The 20262-nt window shown below is 37.5% G+C and overlaps 1 protein-coding gene across 4 annotated transcripts in view; it reads left to right on the forward strand.

Moving 5' to 3' along the window:
- Positions 1 to 254: 254 nt before the first annotated feature.
- Positions 255 to 20262, forward strand: part of LRBA (LPS responsive beige-like anchor protein) — a 776641-nt gene continuing 756633 nt past the window's right edge. For 2 of the 4 annotated variants that reach the window (XM_061192551.1, XM_061192553.1), the window contains exons 1-2: positions 261 to 576; positions 920 to 1354. In XM_061192551.1, the coding sequence (XP_061048534.1) occupies positions 1139 to 1354 (216 nt within the window). In that variant the 5' untranslated portion in view covers positions 261 to 576; positions 920 to 1138. Of the gene's footprint in view, positions 577 to 919; positions 1355 to 20262 lie in introns of all 4 variants that reach the window. The other 2 variants (XM_061192552.1, XM_061192554.1) reach the window with 2 other exon arrangements.

Consider the following 20262-nt stretch of genomic DNA (forward strand, 5'->3'; position numbering starts at 1 on the left):
TCGCTCCCGCTTGCTCGCGCTCGCGCTCGCGCACGCGCACGCCGCGCCCGGCCGCCCTCGGCGCTGTCATGGCGGCGGGGAGCAGCTTCAGTGGGCACGCGGACAGCCGCGCGAGCCGGGGAGGGGCAAGCTGTGGCAGTAGCATCCTCACCGCCCGCAGCAGCCTCAGCCGCGGCGTCCGCAGCGCCGGCAGCGGCTGATTTTGCAAAGGCTGAGCGCAGGGGTGGGGTGGGGTGGGGCGGGCCAGGAAGCCATGGAGTTCTGTGCAGCCGCGGACTCCCGGGGAGCGGACTAGGGAAACTTGGAGGCTGCGATCAGGTGCACTGACCTCTCTCTCCTCCCTCCTCTCTTCGTCGTAGCCGCCGGGACTCCCCTCCCTTCTGGCCACTACACACACCACCCCTCCTCTGCCCGTCGAACCTCAGGTGCCCGAGAGGTGCTCCACTCCTCCCCCTGGGCCGAGCGTTGAGAATCATCACCGCCCCCTTCCCCCGCCCTTTCCTGCCCTGGATCTCAGCCGCCACCTCCGTCTCGCGGCTGCCTGGCGGGGGGCAAGGACGAGTCCGGAGTGTCTGGGTGAGGAGGAACTTTCTCCCTCTAGGGTAGCTTGGGGACCCCTGCTTTCCTCCGACCCCCCCCACCCCCTTTCCCAGCGACAGCTTCCTTTTCCGTGCACCTGTGAGGAGAGGTTGCCCTGCGCCTGGAACCTGCGAGAGTGTGGGGGAGGAGTGAACCTGTTCTCGGGCCTCTGGAACCCGCCTTCGCTCAGAACCCCGCTTCTCAAGGCGCGGGGAAGCGGGTGGCTGGTAGCGGGGTCCTTTGAGGAACTTATTTGACGGACACTAACTACTCCCTTCTCTCCCCGAAAAACCCTAAACCAAAACCTAGCCTATTTAACATTGATTTAATCTTCCAATAGGGTTTGGCGTTGTTGTCAGCCTCGGGGAGAGACATTGGACAAATATTCTCCAAGAGGAGGAAGGCGACGCCGAGGACTTTCCACATCAACTGCTTTTGGGGTTTCTCCACAACTTGAAGAGTGACCCTTTCCGTTTTGCGTTGCGTCTGTGTGCTTATTACTAGCGCAGCGACTGCTGTCCCAGAGTGACTCCGAGTGGTCCTTTATCGTGAACTCGCAATGGCCAGTGAAGACAGTATTGCCCCTTCCCCGCCAACAGGTGATGACGGAGGAGGTGGAGGGAAAGGAGAAGAACCCCCTGCCGAAGGGGGTGCCTTGTCTCTGAAACCAGGGCTCCCTATCAGGGGCATCAGAATGAAATTTGCCGTGTTGACGGGGCTGGTTGAAGTTGGAGAAGTATCCAATAGGGATATTGTAGAAACTGTCTTTAACCTGGTAAGTAGATCTCTATTTCACGAGCATATCTTCTTCTCAGTGGGTTGGGGAACAAGACGTTAGCGCTGGAACCATGTGCTTCACTCAGGCTGATGATAGAAACAAAATTCTGCTGACCTAAATGAAACAATTTCTTGTAAGGGGAATTAGGTAAACTTAGATGCTCCAGGTTTTGAGAAAGTGAACAGATCACTTTGGTCCTAAGGAAATAATTGTTGCTATGTAAGTATTATGGAGGATTCCAGTGGAGGAGTTTTATTCTATAAATTTTTTTCCCCCTTGGGATGTATATCTAAGTGTGCATTTACGGACATTTTAAGTAAGTTCTTTTGACCTTTTTTTGGACTTGAGAAATAATGTCCTACCTACTCTTTCGAGTCTGCCTAAGTTATGTTTTGCCATAAATTTTGAACAGAAAATTCTTGTTCACAGGGCTGATGAAAGATTAATTTGTTGCAAAGTTAGCATTTATATTTAATTTTGACTAGTTTTATTTTTAGACATAATTAACAAAAGTCAAATTTTGGAGTGAATTTAGGGTTACATCTTGTGAATATTGAAAGGCAATTTAAAAAGAATTGCAGCAGATATAGTATAATCTTTATTTCATTTGTGAATTCACGTCTATCAGCAAAGCATATTTGGTCATTGGAAGTTGCTGGTTATACTACTATGAGCTATGAATGTTATTTTTAAAAGGTGGATATGCGATACATCCCTTTTTCTCTAGTCTTAGAAATGGTTATCATTTCTAATGGAGACTTTTTAGATTTCTTTATTCCGATCTCCGTTGCCCATCAACGTAAAATATAAAAAGTAAATTTGGCCTTTAGATATTTCCCCTTCTTCCACCTATTCACCTGTGTTAGAAGATAACAGATGGGCAATGAATGTGCAATAGTTGAATAACTGTTTATTACCTTTCCCCTTTGCCTCTATTTTTTCAAGGTTAGGCTTGTTTTATTCAGGGCAGTTAATTATTTCCTTAACTAGACCTTTATTAATGGACTGGTCACCTGTGGTACAACTTCTAGAATGAGAAAGTAGCTTGATGAAATTCACTTACCTATGGAATAAGAAAATTTTGAACAATTGGTATTTCTCTACCAGTTTGTTGTGTTGGGAGTTTTTATACAAATACACACACGTATACATTTTTTAAAAATTATGTGTATTTTGGAAATGTTCAGGTATACACAAAAATAGAACAGTTTAATGAACTCTGGTGTCTATCATTCAGTTTCAACAGTTATAAACATTTTGGGGATCTTGCGTGTATGTGGACTTCAAAAGTTTGTGAATCTGAAGGAGGTAAATGGCAAATCTATGTATCCCTTTGTCTCCAAATAGACTTGAAAACTTTCCTTCTCAATTTTTTTCTTTTTCTTTTTTTAAACCTCATGTATCTTGGATGTTAAAGAGAAATCTGTGGTAGGGATATAGTCCATCATTAGTTGTTTGTGTGTGAAACACAACATTCCTCTGACAGAAGGAGGATTCCAACTCCTCTGTTCTTTAGAATGTCTTCTGTGGAGGTGGATGACCGAACATGAGGCACTTGCATTTTATCATTAATGAAAATCCAAATTCTGTAGTAATAGTTCGTTCATATGCTGCCTAGAACTGTACACCTGGTAGAGATTTTAAGGTGACTGGTTAAGTCTTTCATAGCTACATGTTTGCAGGTCAGTAGGTGTCTGGGTAGAAGGAGAGGGAAAATCTGTTCAATTACACTTCCTCTTCACCATCCTTCTCCTCTCATGTAGGGCAGAGAAAGTTGCTGAGAGGATTAGGTTCTTTTCCTTCCCTTCTCCCTTACAAAACTTTTCATGCTCCTACAGATATCAAGGGTCTTGGCCAGTCTTTTGAAAATCTTGGGAACTGAAAATCTTGGGAATCTGGTAAACTAGACCATTTCAGTGTTAGTACTGCTGCACTTAAATATTTTCTAATTGATAGTTATCAGCCTTAGTCTCAATTCTACTCAAAGAAAGAAGTTACATTAACTAATAATAAGTGTGATTTAAAAAAAGTTACAATTTACTATGTGCTAGGCAATGGGCCAGGCGCTTTACATATGTTTTTAAATTTTTCCCTCATTAAGTGTTTAATACATAGAGCTCATTATATAGTTAAGGAAACTGAGAGCCTGAAAGGTGAAGCAGATTGGTGATTCTTAGAATGACAACCCTTCTAGGAATACATCTGTCTCTTGAGTTGATGTAGAGTTGTTTGCTTCCCTAAGCAGATATTTATAGCTTAGGCATAGCTTTCCCCAATGTAAGGGCAGAAAAATCATTGGTCCTGCTAAATATGAATGCTGAAACCTTGTTCAGTTTTCATATCTTCTTATTGACCATTCAAATAGCTTTCAAAAAAAAGACTTTAAAAGTAAAAAAAAATTTTTTTTCAGGTTATTCAGTCAGTTTTTTCACTCAGAATGTAGATGCAGAAAGTTGATTATTAAGTTTTTTTACAGTCAGTATATTGGATTAAAATGTCTAAAATTGTGAAAAATAGGATACAGACAAAAGAATGTGTGACATGTATAAGTAATGAAGTATTATAATATGAGCCCTGTGAAACTTTATTTAACTTAAAGAACCAGCATATTACCAGTATCACTGAATCCTCATGCATGCTCCTCCTTTATCCTTTCTTCATTGGATTTTTCATTAGTAAGTTTATTATATTATATATATTATATATTATGCTATATATGTATTTATTATATATATATGCAGCTATCATAACTTTTTCCTACTTTTCAGGCATTTTATTAAAATAGATTGTATGCTACCGATTCTCTCTTATTGATTATATATTAGTTACTTTAAACCATAAAGTTTGTACTGTTAAAATTAAACAACCTCCCCTCCCTGAGAGCTGTCCAAATAGTAAGAGGTAGTAGAGCCATATAACTTCAGAGTTCTTTCTTTACAAAGTGCTGCCTCCAACTTTGCTAATGTACCTTGACCTTACACTGTTATAAATTTCTTTTTTTTTTTAAGATTTATTATTTTATTTATTATTTTATTTTTGGCTGCGTTAGGGCTTAGTTATGGCACGCGGGATCTTCCCTGAGGCATGTGGGATCTTTTGCTCTGGCATGTGGGCTCTTCATTGTGGTGCGCAGGCTTCTCTCTAGCTGTGTCGTGTGGGTTTTCTGTTCTCTAGTTGTGACGCGCAGAGTCCAGGGTGCATGGGCTCTGCAGTTGTGGCGCACGGGTTCCAGAGCACGTGGGCTCTGTAGCTTGCAGCACATGGGCTCTAGTTAAGGGGCACGAGCTCAGTAGTTGTGGTGGGCAGGCTTAGTTGCCCCGCGGCATGTGGGATCTTAGTTGCCTGACCAGGGATCGAACCCCCGTCCCCTGCATTGTAAGGCGGATTCTTACCATTGGACCACCAGGGAAGTCCCTGTTATAAATTTCTTTGGAATTTACCACCCTTCTTGTAATTTCTTTTGCAAATCTGTTTTATAGGTAAGTTTTGATTAATAGTACACCTGTGTATTCAAGTGTTTCAAACTTCTGGTCAACTTTACGTTTTTCTTGTTGCAATTTAAAACCATTTTTATTTTGTCTCCATCTGTATGCTAAAGTAATTTGTCAACTTTTGGACCCAAATAATTATATTGGCATGTTTTCAGGAACTCACTGCTGAGTTTAAGGCTTCCACCAGGTATTTATAGGTGTTCAATGCTATTTAATTCAAGAATAGTGTTTCCCGTGGGCTGGTGACAGATACATGTTTTCATGAAATTTTTTTCTTCAAAAAGTAACTGTACCATTTTAATTAAACTGTTAAAGCTTAGGGAGTTCCCTGGCAGTCCGGTGGTTAGGACTCAGTGCTTTCACTGCCATGGTCGGGGTTCAAACCCTGGTCAGGGAATTAAGATCCCACAAGCCACACAGTGTGGCCAAAAAAAAAAAGAGTTAAAGATTAGAAGATGGAATATAATTTTTCATTACTCATTATGTGGCATTGATACAGGTTCTGCGAGATATTAATGGTGCAAACTCTTAACACCTATAGAAGCTGAGCAGATCATACAGAGGTTCCGTTTGTATTGACTGTGCAGAGAGTATACTTGTGGGGCATCTACTGTTCCATTTTAGCTGATTGTTGTCCTGCAGTAACATGGGCCCAGTGACGTGTGAACCTTTTGATTTTTTGGGAAGAATTGGAAATCTAGATTTAAAAAAAATAACATTTAAAATGTCAAATTAAAATATTAAAAAATACTGTGTGGGACATAAAATTGCAGGCAGTTTCTTTTCAAGCTTTTATATGAACATTTATTAGAAAGGTAATCATTCATCATGTTTCTATTTTGATGTGTGTATCTAGAATTATTTCCTCCTTAATACCTGACATCATAATTTAAAGGTTGAGTAGTCTATTCTAGAAACATGCTTGTTCATGGGCTTCTCCTCCATATCAGTTTGTATTGATACTTCATGTTATAATAGAAAACTCAAACTGGTTTAAACACAATAAAAAGGATTTATAGGCTCATTTATCAGGAAGTCCAAAGGTAGGGCAAGATTTATAGGAAATAATATTAAAGACCAGTTTCTTTCTGTTGCTGTTTGCCTTTCTGTAATGTCAGCTTTAGTCCATTGCTGTTCCCCTCATGGTAATAGGATGGCTGCCAGTGGTACTTGGGGCCATATGTATTCTTGTTCAGATCTCTTGGGAGAGAGCCTCTCTGTCCTAACATTCTAAACAAGAGTCCTGATTGGACTGCTGAAGCAATGATTGTGGCCATTGAAATGTGCTGATTGGCTTAAGCAAACCAGGGCCAACTGCTGTACCTAAGAATGGGGTCAATTTCCTCTAAAGTACTTGGGCTGTATGGGGAGGGATGGATACACAAAGATCTGGGTAAGAAATTCACAGAGTGAGTGGATGCTGGATAGGCAACCAGTGATGTCCACTACTCTCCTTTTCAAATGCATAATAATATAATAGTAATGTTAAAGATATTTGTGTAAAGAGAAAAAAAAATCACTCTCTTAACCCCCTGTTGCGATCTTGAGCAAGTTTTTTTTTTAATTCTTTTATTTATTTATTTTAAAAAATATTTATTTTATTATTTATTTGGCTGCATTGGGTCTTAGTTGTGGTATGTTCATTGCAGCATGTGGGATCTTTCGTTGTGGTGTGTGGGCTCTTCGTTGCGATGCGCAGGCTTCTTTCTAGTTGTGGCGCGTGGGCAGTAGTTGCGGTGCGCAAGGCTCTCTAGTTGTGGCACGTGGACTCTAGAGCACGCAGGCTTAGTTGCCCTGCGGCATGTGGGATCTTAGTTCCCCAACCAGGGATCAAACCCGCGTCCCCTGTGTTGGAAGGCGGATTCTTAACCACTGGACCACCAGGGAAGTCCTTGAACAAGTTTTTTTAACTTCTTTGTGCCTTGGTTTCCCCAGTTCTACAATGGGGAAACTATATTGTAGAAAGGATTAAATGAGTAAATACTTGTAAAGCACTTAAAATAATGTGTAGCACATTAAGTGCAATTATAACTATTTGCTATTATTGTAGTATTTGCAATTTTAGATAGTTACAATCATCATATTCCAACCTTATAATTTTTTTGTTTCTATATAGTCATTATTAGCCTATTGGCTCTGCAATATACTACTTCATTCTTATTTTGGGGTTTATTTAATAGCCATTGTCACTTTTAGAGGTGACTTGATTTTAAACATCTTTATTGAGGTGTAATTTACATACCATAAAAGTCACTTGTTTTAAGTATGTAATTCAGTGATTTTTAGTAAGTTTCCAGAGTTGTGCAAGCATTACCACAATCTAATTTCAGAACATTTACATCCTGTGTTCAAGACATTTTATAGTTTTAGCTCTTACATTTAGGCCTATGATCTATTTTGAGTTAATTTTTGTATGATGTGAAAGAAGGGTAAGATAAGGGTCTAAATTCATCTTTTTGTCTCACTGCCATTTGTTGAAAGGCTGTTCTTTCCCTTTAAATTGCCTTGGCATCTTTGTCAAAAATCAGTTGACCATAACTGTAAGGATTTATCTGAACTCTTAATTTTGATCCATATGTCAGTTCTTACATTAGTACCAAACTGTCTTGATTACTGTAGCTTTGTAGTAAGTTTTGAAATAGGGATGTATATCCTCTTTGTTTTTCTTTTTCGAGAGTGTTGGCTATTCTAGGTCCTTTGTATTTCCATACGAATTGTAGGATGAACTCGTCAATTTCTGTTAAAAAAAATGGAATGTATTTCCATTTATTTAGATCTTCTTTCCTTTCTTTCATCAGTGTTTTGTACTTTTCAGTGTATGAGAAGATTAATAACTTTTGAGTAAATGGTTTTGTTTTGTTTTGTTTTTGTGCTGCTATTAAAATGCTTCTGTAGGCATCTTTGTGCATTGAAATTTCCAGAAGAGGAATAAATGGTTTAAAGTATATGAACATTTATATAGCTCATGGGTAGATATTGTTAGCTTATTTGTTAATGTTGAAAATTAAAAGATATTTGGGTGAGTTGGTATATTTTAATAACTTATAGTTTCTTAGAAGTGATAGAATTGCTAACTTAGGCCCCTGCAGGTATGCAGTCTTGTTTCTATTTTGAATATGTCCATTTTGAACTGGGAAATCATTTGGGAACTGAAAATTCAGAATTTTTTTTTGTTGTTCCCTTTCATAGAAAGGGAAACTGAGTAAGCTTTTTGTTTCTCATACCTTTTGTTTCTCATACTGACCTAGCTGAACTAATGAAATATATTTAATTTTTATATTATAAATTATCTCTTTTCATATGTAGATTCTTTAAAATATTTGTAATAGTTTTGTATGTTTGCAAGAAAAATGTCCAGAATACATTTGGTTTTATAGTACTTACTTAGATAACAATAAATTGTTTTGTTTACCTTTGTACCTCCAGAACTTTTCAGTGTTTCTTGGTACTTTAAAAGTGTTTGTTAAATTAAATGGAAATGCCTTAATCTCCTCATTAAATAAATTACATTCATTAGGAAGTCTAGTATCTATTATTCTTTTCTGCAAAAGGTATGTTGTTAAAACCTTAATACATATTTCTTTTATTATTTTCTGACTATTTCTTATGAAGATACTTGTCAGGCAGCTTGCATTTTTCATTATATAATTTTGAGTTACTTCAATATCTGTTTTACCCCTAAGAAGAGCAATTTCATTATTTTCAAAATAGTCTCTTATAATGTGCTCTTAAAGTAGTTTTTCTCTTTTACTCTAGTATTTCATATGCTCTCATCTAATGGAGTATATACTCAGAAACCTACCTGTGAGTATATTTCCAGTGAGTCTTTGGCTTAAAAGCCGTTGGGACAACATAAGAAGTAAAAAACAAAATAAAAGGAAATGGTACAAAGGAAAACACTGTTGAGAGTACACAAACTCTTTTTAATTGATTACACTAATTTCATAAAACACTCTGAGTTTTAGATTTTAAAACTTTTTTGATGTGTGTGTATCCGTTTTGATTCCTCAAAGATTTAATTGGATTTGTCCCAGAATAATACATGTGATTGAAATGTGCTTTGTAAAGTAGAGAATTTCTTGTTGCTGGAGATTTTAGAAGTTTGCATATTGGGGATATTACAGAGTGGATTCTTGCTTTGGGTAGGAAATTAGACACCAAATGACTTCTAAAGTTATGTAACTATCTGATGTTCATGCTCAGTGTTTTGCTGTCTGTTACACCTGGGTTTTTGCATTTACTTAGACTTCTCTTGAGCAGACTAATTTAGTAATTTATGTTCTATAAAAATTACAGTTTTAGAGAGAGGTGAGGGGCTGGATTTTCTCTATAGATTCTTACAGAAAGATGAAAAACTGATGAGGTCTCAATTAACTACTTTTTTTAAAAAAAATTTTTATTTATTATTTATTTTCGGCTGTGTTGGGTCTTCGTTTCTGTGCGAGGGCTTTCTCTAGTTGCGGCGAGCGGGGGCCACTCTTCATCGCGATGCGTGGGCCTCTCACTATCGCGGCCTCTCTTGTTGCGGAGCACAGGCTCCAGACGCGCAGGCTCAGTAGTTGTGGCTCACGGGCCCAGTTGCTCCGCGGCATGTGGGATCTTCCCAGACCAGGGCTCAAATCCGTGTCTCCTGCATTGGCAGGCAGATTCTCAGCCACTGCGCCACCAGGGAAGCCCATTAACTACATTTTGTTAGAGGTAAATCTATTGCTTGAGAACTGAAAAAAATTTTCACCTTGCCTAATAGGATCTTTGTTCATGAATAATGACTTAAGTGGTGTGGTATTTTTATTTATAAACTATAGTAAATCTCTTAAAGCTATGGCCTCTGATGAGGTATGTAGATTTTGTTGTTTCTAGTGAAAATACTTTTCTCATAAAGTAATATAAATATATTATCTTAAACTCTATATATAGTACCTAATTGAATCCAGTCTTCATCATCTTTGGACTTCAGTATCTTTTTTTTAATGTAAATTTATTTATTTATTCATTTATTTATTTTTGGCTGTGTTGGGTCTTCGTTGCTGCGCACGGGCTTTCTCTAGTTATGGGGTGAGTGGGGGCTACTCTTTGCTGTGGTGCGAGGGCTTCTCATTGTGGTGGCTTCTCTTGTTGCAGAGCAGGGCTCTAGGCATGCGGGCTTCAGTAGTTGTGGCACGCGGGCTCAGTAGTTGTGGCTCGCGGGCTCTAGAGTGCAGGCTCAGTAGTTGTGGTGCATGGGCTTAGTTGCTCTGCAGCATGTGGGATCCTCCCGGGCCAGGGCTCAAACCCGTGTCCCCTGCATTGGCAGGCGGATTCTTAACCACTGCGCCATCAGGGAAGTCCCTGGGCTTCAATATCTTGAATAAAAATAATCATTATATCTCAGAGCTTATGAACACACACACACATATAAAACTTTTTACACAGAGTATTTTTTTGAAAGTGTGGATTTGATGTTAATACATGAAACTTAAAAAGTCAATCCTGATAGTAATATGGTAATTAATCAGTTTAAATGGGATATCAACAAATCTTTTCTAGAAACAGAGTAAGTACCAATGAGGCTCATTGGTATCTAAAATGGAGAAAATATTACTTATTAAAGAAAATTATATAAAGATATTATAAAATTATTATTAACAGTATCACCAACTTGTTTTCTTAGATAATACTACTGTGAAATTAATAAGTATCAAGCAGACACAAAATCCAAAGCATTTCAGAATAATTTTCCTTACTGTAGGTGACTTTCTTGTCAGTGCATGGGTGAGACAGTGCCTGTGGCCAGAAGTGTGAGTGGGTTATTTTGTTAGTTTACTAAAACATTTGGTGGGCTTATGGTTCTTAATCTGTTTTCAAACTTTTTGGGTGGTAAGTTTTAATTTTCAGTGATGGTGAGATGATCTATGGCTCTTGAGGTTGGGGGAAAATATATTGATAATTGGTGTGCTTTTGAGGTGAAGTTAATTCATTATTTTGGGTTACAGTAGGTAATAGCAATAGCTAAGATTTATTGAATGTGCCAGGTTCCGTTTTAAATGTGTATTAACTGCATTTACTTTTTACAGTTCTCACAATCAGGTGTAGGTCTTTCTGCCAAAATGTCTTGTGTTCTACAACAGTGGACTAAAAATAACAGGGCTTACGGGGGTAAAAATAGGAATGAGGTGCCCCATTCAAAACCTCTGGAATTTTGTAACGAGAATATTAACAAAATCAGTAACCTTAATGAAAATACTAGCAAGGTTAAGTCTCTACTGATATTTTCACCTTAGCATCACAGTCACTTTTGTGGTATTAAACCTGGAACCTGTGCTTCCTTCTTTGAGATGTAGATCCGGTTTTTTTGTTTTTTGTTTTTTTAGCTTCTGATGCTTTCTTCATTAATTCATTGTTTTAAATCAGGGGGAAATGTCTTTGCATTTCTTCATCTTTACTTGTAGATTGTCAGATACTTAATGTTGTGGGAAAAGCGTAATACAGTTGACACTTCAACAACATGCGTTTGAACTGGGTGGATCCACTTATATGTGGATTTTTTTCAATAATAAGTACTACGGTAATCCACGATGCATGTTGGTTGAATCCAAGGATGCAGAGGAATCTCATATATGGAGGGCCGACTATAAGTTATATGTGGATTTTGGATTGCAGGGAGGGTTGGCCCCCCTAATCTCCACATTGTTCAAGGGCCAGCTGTAGTTCTTGCAATCATTAAACCAAGCACTATTTGCATTAAAGGAAAGCAGTTCTGTAAATTTTCATGTTTTCTTCAGATCTTAATGTATTGTGAAGAATTTCCCTTTAATTCTTTTGGAAGAAACTACATATGAACCAACATCACTTCCACACTATACCTGCATTATTCTGCTCTTTAACAATCTTGTAGGAGGTGATTCAAGGCAAAGATATAAGTTATAGCAGATTGGACTGTGCTATTGTAATATTCACTTTATAAATGATGAAACTGAGAGAGAGGCTAAGTAACTTGCTCACGTCACTGAGCAAGTAATGTTGCTGAGATTCAAACTCAGGGAATCTACAACCTGAGCTCTTAAACACTAAGCCATATATAGAACCTTAAACTGGAAATAGTGGCTTAAGGCATCTTTCAATCATGTAATTGATCAGTGTCTGGAAAGATATCTAGATTGTTTAAAACTTGCCTAACATAGTCAAGATTTGGCTTGAGGCAGGTAGGGTTAATTTGTTTGTTTTCCCCTTTAAATAACTTAAAATGTGTAATAGGAAAAGGGAGTTTTTAAGGAATGTGATATTCAAATTGGATGGAATTAATGACATAGTTAATCATTTTGAAAGGTGCTGGAGTTTGCTTTTTTACTCTCACAGTCAAGATTTAGTTGGCTTATTTAGTTTGCAAGATCGAAATGACCTTGTATATTGATCCTATAAAAAAGTGAAATTTTAATCACCTTTTTTTGTCATTTATATATTGACCACATCGAGCACTAAATAGGAAAGGATGATGCTTTTATTAATCAGTTACAGAAGAGAATACCAGGTGTTGTCTTTCATATTTGTCAAGATGTATTAGTGGGCCTCTAGTATTCAAATGACCTTTCCTTGAAGTTGATTTGCTTCCATCATAGATTTACTGAATAAATTTAGGGGGCAAGATTATTCTTTTTTCCTATGGATTAGAGTGTGAATTTAACTAGAGTTTAGCATTTAAATTTTTAAGACGTCAAAGTCAAAGAATCAACTTGAATAAGATTTTAAAGTGGAGCATTTTTACATATTGCTATTTTGACTAGACTTATGACTTAGTAATATGACACTACTTCTCTTTTATGAAACAAGTAAATATTTCCAGTGGGACTGATCCATTCATTCATTCAGCAAATATTTATGGGGCAGAAATAGTTTTTCATTCTCTTCTGGATAAAGGCAGGTTCTTTATTATGATATACAAGTAATTTGGATCTTGGCTTATCTCGTGCCATTCTCTGCCTTAAACTTCATTTGTACAATATTGAACTTGGATTGCCCTTGAAAGGAAAAGAGAACATGATGAACCATGTGTAATGGCTCTCGTAGCTTCCGCTCACAGTGACATGTCACTTCCATTCATGTTTCATTGACTGAGGGAAATCACATGTCCTTGCTTGTGTTTATCATACTATTTGTGAGTTTCACAGGGTAGGTATATATAAGCCTCTTGCATAGAGGGGCACTGAATATTGGAGAACAAGGAAGATTGTATTTCTTCATAGTTCTTAGATTTTCCGGTATGTTTACTAAATGGTTGGCTCAGGTACATCTTGCATTCTCACTCTTTATTTCTTGGTTCTGTTTCTTTCTGAAGTGTATTCTTTAGCAGTTCTTTTTTTTAAAAATTAATTTATTTATTTTATTATTTATTTTTGGCTATGTTGGGTCTTTGTTGCTGTGTGCCGCTTTCTCTAGTTGGCGGCGAGCGGGGGCTACTCTACATTGCAGTGCGTGGGCTTCTCATTGCGGTGGCTTCTCTTGTTGCGGAGCACGGGCTCTAGGCATGTGGGCTTCAGTAGTTGTGACTCGCGGGCTCTAGAGTACAGGCTCAGTAGTTGTGGCGCACGGGCTTAGTTGCTCCGCGGCATGTGGGATCTTCCTGGACCAGGGCTTGAACCCGTGTCCCCAGCATCGGCAGGCGGATTCTTAACCACTGCGCCACCAGGGAAGCCCTTTAGCAGTTCTTTTAATGAGGGACTTTGAGTGGTAAACTCTCTCAGTATTTGTTTAAAAATGTCCTTATATTGCCCTTGCTCTTGAATATAGTTTAGCTGGGTGCAGAATTCTAGTTGACAGTTATTTTCTCTTACTATTTTGAAGATACTATTCTGTTCTCCTCTAGTCTCTTTTGTTGTTTTTAAAATTGTCACGGTTATCATTCTGATTTAACTTTACAGATAATCTGTCTCTGTGGTTGCTTTTAAATTTTTTCTTTGACTTTGGGGTTCTGTAGTTTCACCATAACTTGTCTAGGGGTGGCTGTGCTTCCTGAATCTGAAGATTCATGTTTTTCATTAGTTCTGGAGAATTCTCATGAATAATGCCTTTTCTTTATTTTACCTACTTGCATTTTGGAACTCGTAATACATGACATGTTGGGGTTTTTTTTTTTCTTTCTATCCTTCATGTCTCTTTTTTTTGTAAGATTTTTTGATGGGGACCTTTTTTTTTTTTTTAAGTCTTTATTGAATTTGTTACAATATTGCTTCTGTTTTATGTTTTGGTTTTTTGGCCACAGGGCATGTGGGATCTTAGCTCCCCAATCAGGGATTGAACCCACACCCCCTGCATTGGGACTGCCAGGGAAGTCCCTCCTTCATGTCTCTTAATCTTTAATATTTTCAATCTTTCCTGTGGCTAATATCTTTTCTTCTAGTTTATTGTTCATTTCTTTATCTCCATCTTTCTTTCTTCTTGCCTCCCTCCCTCCCTCCTTCCTTCCTTCCTTCCTTCCTTCCTTCCTTCTTCAGTAGCCCAGCCAAAGACTAGTAATTTGTAATTTCCCTGTGCCAGTGGATGGATTTTTTTGGGGGGGTGGCGGGGCAGGTTGTGGGAAGGATCTGCTTTTTTACCTTTTGAGAGTCCCATGTTTATATGGAGATTTCATTCCTTGAATGGGCACCACACTGTATTTTGTGTTTCTACATAGGCATTAAAATTTAAGTCTCTAGCTTACTAGCTTCCCCTCCTGAACCCCTTCAACAATTGTAATAGCAGTTCAAATACTTATTGTTTTCCTGTTTCTTCTTCATTTTGGTCTCTTGGCGTTGCCTTTTCTTTCTTGCAAGTTCAGCTCTACACTGAAAAGTATTTTTTGTTATATTTATCTAATATTTGTAGGTATTTGTGAAGTGATAGTTTTTAGGTTATCTTAGTCTACTCACTGTCTTGCTGGAACTATAAGGTATAACTATAAGGTATAACAAAGCAATTGGTATATAATAGCCAGTGAATAAATTATAGTACCAATTTAGGCTACATTAGACCATGGTTTTTCCTATCTGGCAATAATTTGGAAGATTATTACCTTAGATAAATCCAGATAATGGAGTTCTATTGTAGATCAACGAAGAAATTGTAGGTAAAGAAGATTTGTCATTTTTCACCTTCTTCAAATTCTTGCCTTTATATATGCAGGCAGTTGAGCAGTTTTTATGTTAGAAAGCAACCCTATGTTTCCAAAACCAAATATAGATTCTTGGGAAATTTTGTATATGGACGTAGTGTTTTAAATTTTGGTATTTATATGAGTTTTCTGAGATTTTAGAATTATAGAATGTTGTGGGATGGTGAAAGGAATTCAGTTTTTTTCTTCCAACCCCTACCCACTTAAAACAAGCAACTTAGAACAATACACTACTATTCTTTGAATCTTTTTTTTTATTATTATTTTTTATTTTATTTATTTTATTTATTTATTTATTTTGGCTGTGTTGGGTCTTCATTTCTGCGTGAGGACTTTCTCTAGTTGTGGCAAGCGGGGGCCACTCTTCATCGCGGTGCGCGGGCCTCTCACTATCGTGGCCTCTCTTGTTGCGGAGCACAGGCTCCAGACGCGCAGGCTCAGTAGTTGTGGCTCACGGGCCTAGTCGCTCCGTGGCATGTGGGATCCTCCCACACCAGGGCTCGAACCCACGTCCCCCGCATTAGCAGGCAGACTCCCAACCACTGCGCCACCAGGGAAGCCCTATTCTTTGAATCTTAATTCTTTGTAAGTTCTTAATCATTTAGCTGGAATGGTAATAACCTGCATAGAAATCTCGTTTGTATTAACAGGGAACTTTATAATTTTACTATTTTTAATATTTTCATCTGCCCAAGGATGAACTTTTGGAATAAAATAGCAGTAAGCAAGGCAAACGATGACCATTTGTTTATTTGTTATTATTTTTTAATGAGGTATAGTTGATTTATAATATGTAAGTTTCAGGTGTACAACATAGTGATTCACAGTTTTTAAAGATCATAATCCGTTTAAAGTTGTAAAATATTGGCTATATTCCCTGTGTTGTGCAGTATATCCTTGTAGCTTATTTTATACCTAATAGTTTGTACCTCTTAATCTTTTACTCCTATATTGCCCCTCCTCCCTTCCCTCTCTCCACTGGTAACCACTAGTTTGTTCTCTGTATCTGTGAGTCTGCTTCTTTTTTTGTTATATTCACTTGTTTTTTTTTTTTTTTTTTTTTTGGCTGCATCGGGTCTTAGTTGCAGCACGTGGGATCTTCATTGAGGCATGCTGGATCTTTTGTTGCAGTGTGCAGGCTTTCGTTGCAGTGTGCAGGCTCTTTGTTGCAGGGCAAGGGCTTCTCTGGTTGCAGTGCAGGCTTCTCTCTCTAGTTGTAGTGCGCGGGCTCAGTAGTGGAGGCGCACGGGCTCTCTAGTTGTGGTGCGTGGGCTCAGTAGTTGTGGCTTGCAGGCTTAGTTGCCCCTTGGCATGTGGGATCTTAGTTCCCCAACCAGGGATTGAACCCGCATCCCCTGCATTGGAAGGTGGATTCTTAACCACTGGACCCCCAGGGAAGTCCCCTGTTGTATTTTTTTTAGATTCCACATATAAGTGATATCATACAGTATTTGTCTTTCTTTAATGTTTTTCACTAAGCGTATTACCCTCTAAGTCCATCCATGTTGTTGCAAATGGCAAAATTTCATTATTTTTTATGGTGGAGTAGTATTCCATTGTGTGTGTGTGTGTATGTATCACATCTTTATCCATTCATCCGTTGTTGGACACTTAGGTTGCTTCCATATCTTGGCTATTGTAAATAATGCTGCCATGAATATTGGGCTTCATGTATCTTTTCAGATTAGTGTTTTTGTTTTCTTTGCATATATACCCAGGAGTAGAATTGCTGGATCATATGGTGGTTCTATTTTTAGTTTTTTGAGAAACCTCCATACTGTTTTCTACAGTGGCTGCACCAATTTGCATTCCCACCAACAGTGTATAGAGTTCCGTTATCTCCACATCCTCACCAGCATTTGTTATTTGTGGAACCATTTGTTAATCTCTTAGGAGCTACACTTAAATTGACAAGATGGCTTTTGACATAAAAATTTTAGGAGCCATTTCTATTTGTCGGGACTATTTTGCTGATTTGTTTAACTTAACTGTTTGAAATAAAGAAAATTCCTTAGTTTAGTCAAGTTAAAAATTCAGCATATCATATAGTTCAAATATTTTTCTAGTTTAGTTTATATAAATAGTTTATATATTATTAGACATTGACTTTTATTCTGTGGTGCTAAATATGCTGTGCATGAACAGTTATATCAAATTATGCAAGTGGTGCTCCAGAAGGAAAGATTGAAATTAATGCTTTGTCCTGTGATCCATATATAATAGGGGTGAAACTGGATCTAAGTCAGGCTGTGTGACTGAGTCTGTTGATTACATGTAGCCAACATAAGTGTTTTTTACAAGTATTATCTCATTTAATCTATACAACTGTTTGAGGTAGTACTTTATTAAACTTGTTTTATAATAAGAAAGTAGGATTGGAGAGGTTAAAGATGCTCAAGTCCCATAGTTAGTAAGATGGGATTTGGGCCCAGGTTGTTTGAGCCTGAATCCTGTACACTATATTATACTGTGTGACTATTAATTTAAGGTGGGTGCTCATATTAGAATTGTAGAAAATGGCCACTTAACTAAATTTCTCAAGAATTGTATTTATTGAAAAACTAGTTCATGATAACTAGAAACATAGTAAAGAATGATAAGCTTTGAGAAAATGAATTATCTTAAAACTTTCTCATTGATTTAACAGTGCATACTTTGATTTTTTTACATCAGTTTCCCTGTGTGTCAAATGGTACATGGTTACTCGTATATGTTTAAGATATCCACCAATCAATTTTCTTCTATTCTGATAATCAGGAAAAAAATGAAATGACCAACTCTTTAATGTTTAGGGACTAATCATACATCTAATTTGTGATTGATAAATATTATTATTAATCTGTATTACTCGTGTTTTGCTCTTGGTTTTGTTATGTAGTACCTTAGCCTGAGGGCAGAAGTATGGAAGAAAAGAAAAATTAAATTAGTAATTTTCTACTTGTCGTTATAGTATCTCTTGAAAAGACTTGGAAAAAGTTTAACATTAAATCAAATAGTTAAAATGAAAAATTTTGGCATGTGTTTGGGAGTTTCATTTATTCTAAATTCTCATTGCTATGGAATGGAATTTTTTTTTTTTTTTTACTGGTACTTTTTTTGTTAATTAATTTTTATTGGAGTACAGTTGCTTTACAATGTTGTGTTAGTTTCCACTGTACAGCAAAGTGAATCAGCTATAGATATACATATATTCCCTCTTTTTTGGATTTCCTTCCCATTTAGGTCACCACAGAGCATTGAGTAGAGTTCCCTGAGCTATACAGAAGTTCTCATTAGTTACCTATTTCATACATGGTATCAGTAGTGTGTATATGTCAATCCCAGTCTCCCAGTTCATCCCACCCAGCCCTCTTCTCCCTCATGGTGTCCATACATTTGTTCTCTATGTCTGTGTCTCTATTTCTGCTTTGCAAATAAGATCATCTATACCATTTTTCTAGATTCCACATGTATGCGTTAATATAAGATATTTGTTTTTCTCTTTCTGACTTATTTCGCTCTGTATGACAGTCTCTAGGTCCATCCGTGTCTCTAAAAATGACCCAATTTTGTTCCTTTTTATGGCTGAGTAATAGTCCATTGTATATATTACCACATCTTATTTATCCATTCGTCTGTCGATGGACATTTAGGTTGCTTCTATGTCCTGGCTATTGTAAATAGTGCTGCAATGAACATTAGGGTGCATGTGTTTTTTGAATTATGGTTTTCTCTGGTTATATGCCCTTTAGTGGGATTGCTGGGTAATATAGTAGTTCTGTTTTTAGTTTTTTAAGGAATGGAATGGAATGTTGACTTCACTTGTGAAATTTTTGAATACTGAGAGGATGTCCTAATTAATAATAATTGATACTTAAGTTTGAAATGACAATTTTAATGGATCCTTTTCTTCTGTTGATCATTGTTGCCTCTGGATATTTATCTTATGAATCACATGGGGATACTTTTCCATTTTCCTTCTTCTCTACCTTGCTCACACAAGACCCAGATTTCCTTTTTGACATTGAGACTACTGCTTAAGACTCTTCCCACTTCATAGAAAACCAGTGTTTTCTTACTCTCTTCTGAACCTAATTGGGGTCTTCTAGAGCTCTGCTCTGGCTGCTATATGTGATGCTGAAATGGGAAAGAAAAAAATGACTACTTCCATTATCTAAATTTTCCCCATAGAATCTATGAGATAATAGCTAGTATTTATTGAGTGTTTTTGTGACCTACTAAGTAGTACTTCTTTGTCCTTATTCTACTCTGGTTTAGTCCATTCTGGATGCAGGGGCCCCTTTACTCTTGTTTTTCCCTCTGCCTAGAATGATCTCCTCTCAGTTATCTAATAATATATATCAATAAACAATATACTATAATATAAATATAAATTATAATTTTTTATATCTTGAACTTCTGTTTGATTTTTTCATATTCATATTTTTATAGTTTCTTTTCCTTAGTCATACTTCTGATATCTCTTTTATTTCCTTAAACATTAACATTTTAATATTGTGTATATGATCATTTTTATTTTTTTCAGTGTTTGGAGTCTGTTTCTATAAAGCTTGTTCTGCTGGTTCTTGGGGGTTTGTTTCTTCATTATTTTGTGATATTAAAAAAAAATGAGCTTTTGTTCTATGGATTATTATTATAATTATTTTTAAATGTGGCTGTATTTGGAGATGAGGCCTTTTAAAAAAATATTTATTTATTTTTTTATTTATTTATGCCGGGTCTTAGTTGCAACAGGCGGGCTCCTTAGTTGTGGCTCCAAGGCTCCTTAGTTGTGGCATGCAAACTCTTAGTTGCAACATGCATGTGGGATCTAGTTCCCTGACCAGGGCTCGAACCCGGGCCTCCTGCATTGCGAGTGCGGAGTCTTATCCACTGCACCACCAGGGAAGTCCCTGTTCTATGGATTATTATTTTTGAGTATAGTTTGAGGTCTCGTTTAAAGTGTACTCCTCCTGGTGGTTTGGTGTTTGCTTCTGTCATGCTCCAGTGTCTTCATATTCTGAACCTCTTGAAACTAAATTTTTAGTTTGAGTTTTGTTAGACCTCACAGGTAGTATGAGTTCTGGTCCCAAATTGGAGTGAGAGGAGGGAGACTTCTTTTTTTCTCTTCTACTCAGGTTGAGACCGGCAAATATGTCCACTTGCTTATGATGAGCGTGTCCTGTCCCTGTTACCACACCTGTTCACCCACCGACAGTGTTGCCCTTCAGATTCCCCACATTCTTTAGGCCCCAAGTTTTTGTCCTTCTCCCCCTTAGCAGTCCCTTTAGACTCAATTTCTAAACCAGAAG

This window comes from Eubalaena glacialis, chromosome 5, assembly GCF_028564815.1.
Source record: "Eubalaena glacialis isolate mEubGla1 chromosome 5, mEubGla1.1.hap2.+ XY, whole genome shotgun sequence".
NCBI lineage: Eukaryota > Metazoa > Chordata > Mammalia > Artiodactyla > Balaenidae > Eubalaena > Eubalaena glacialis.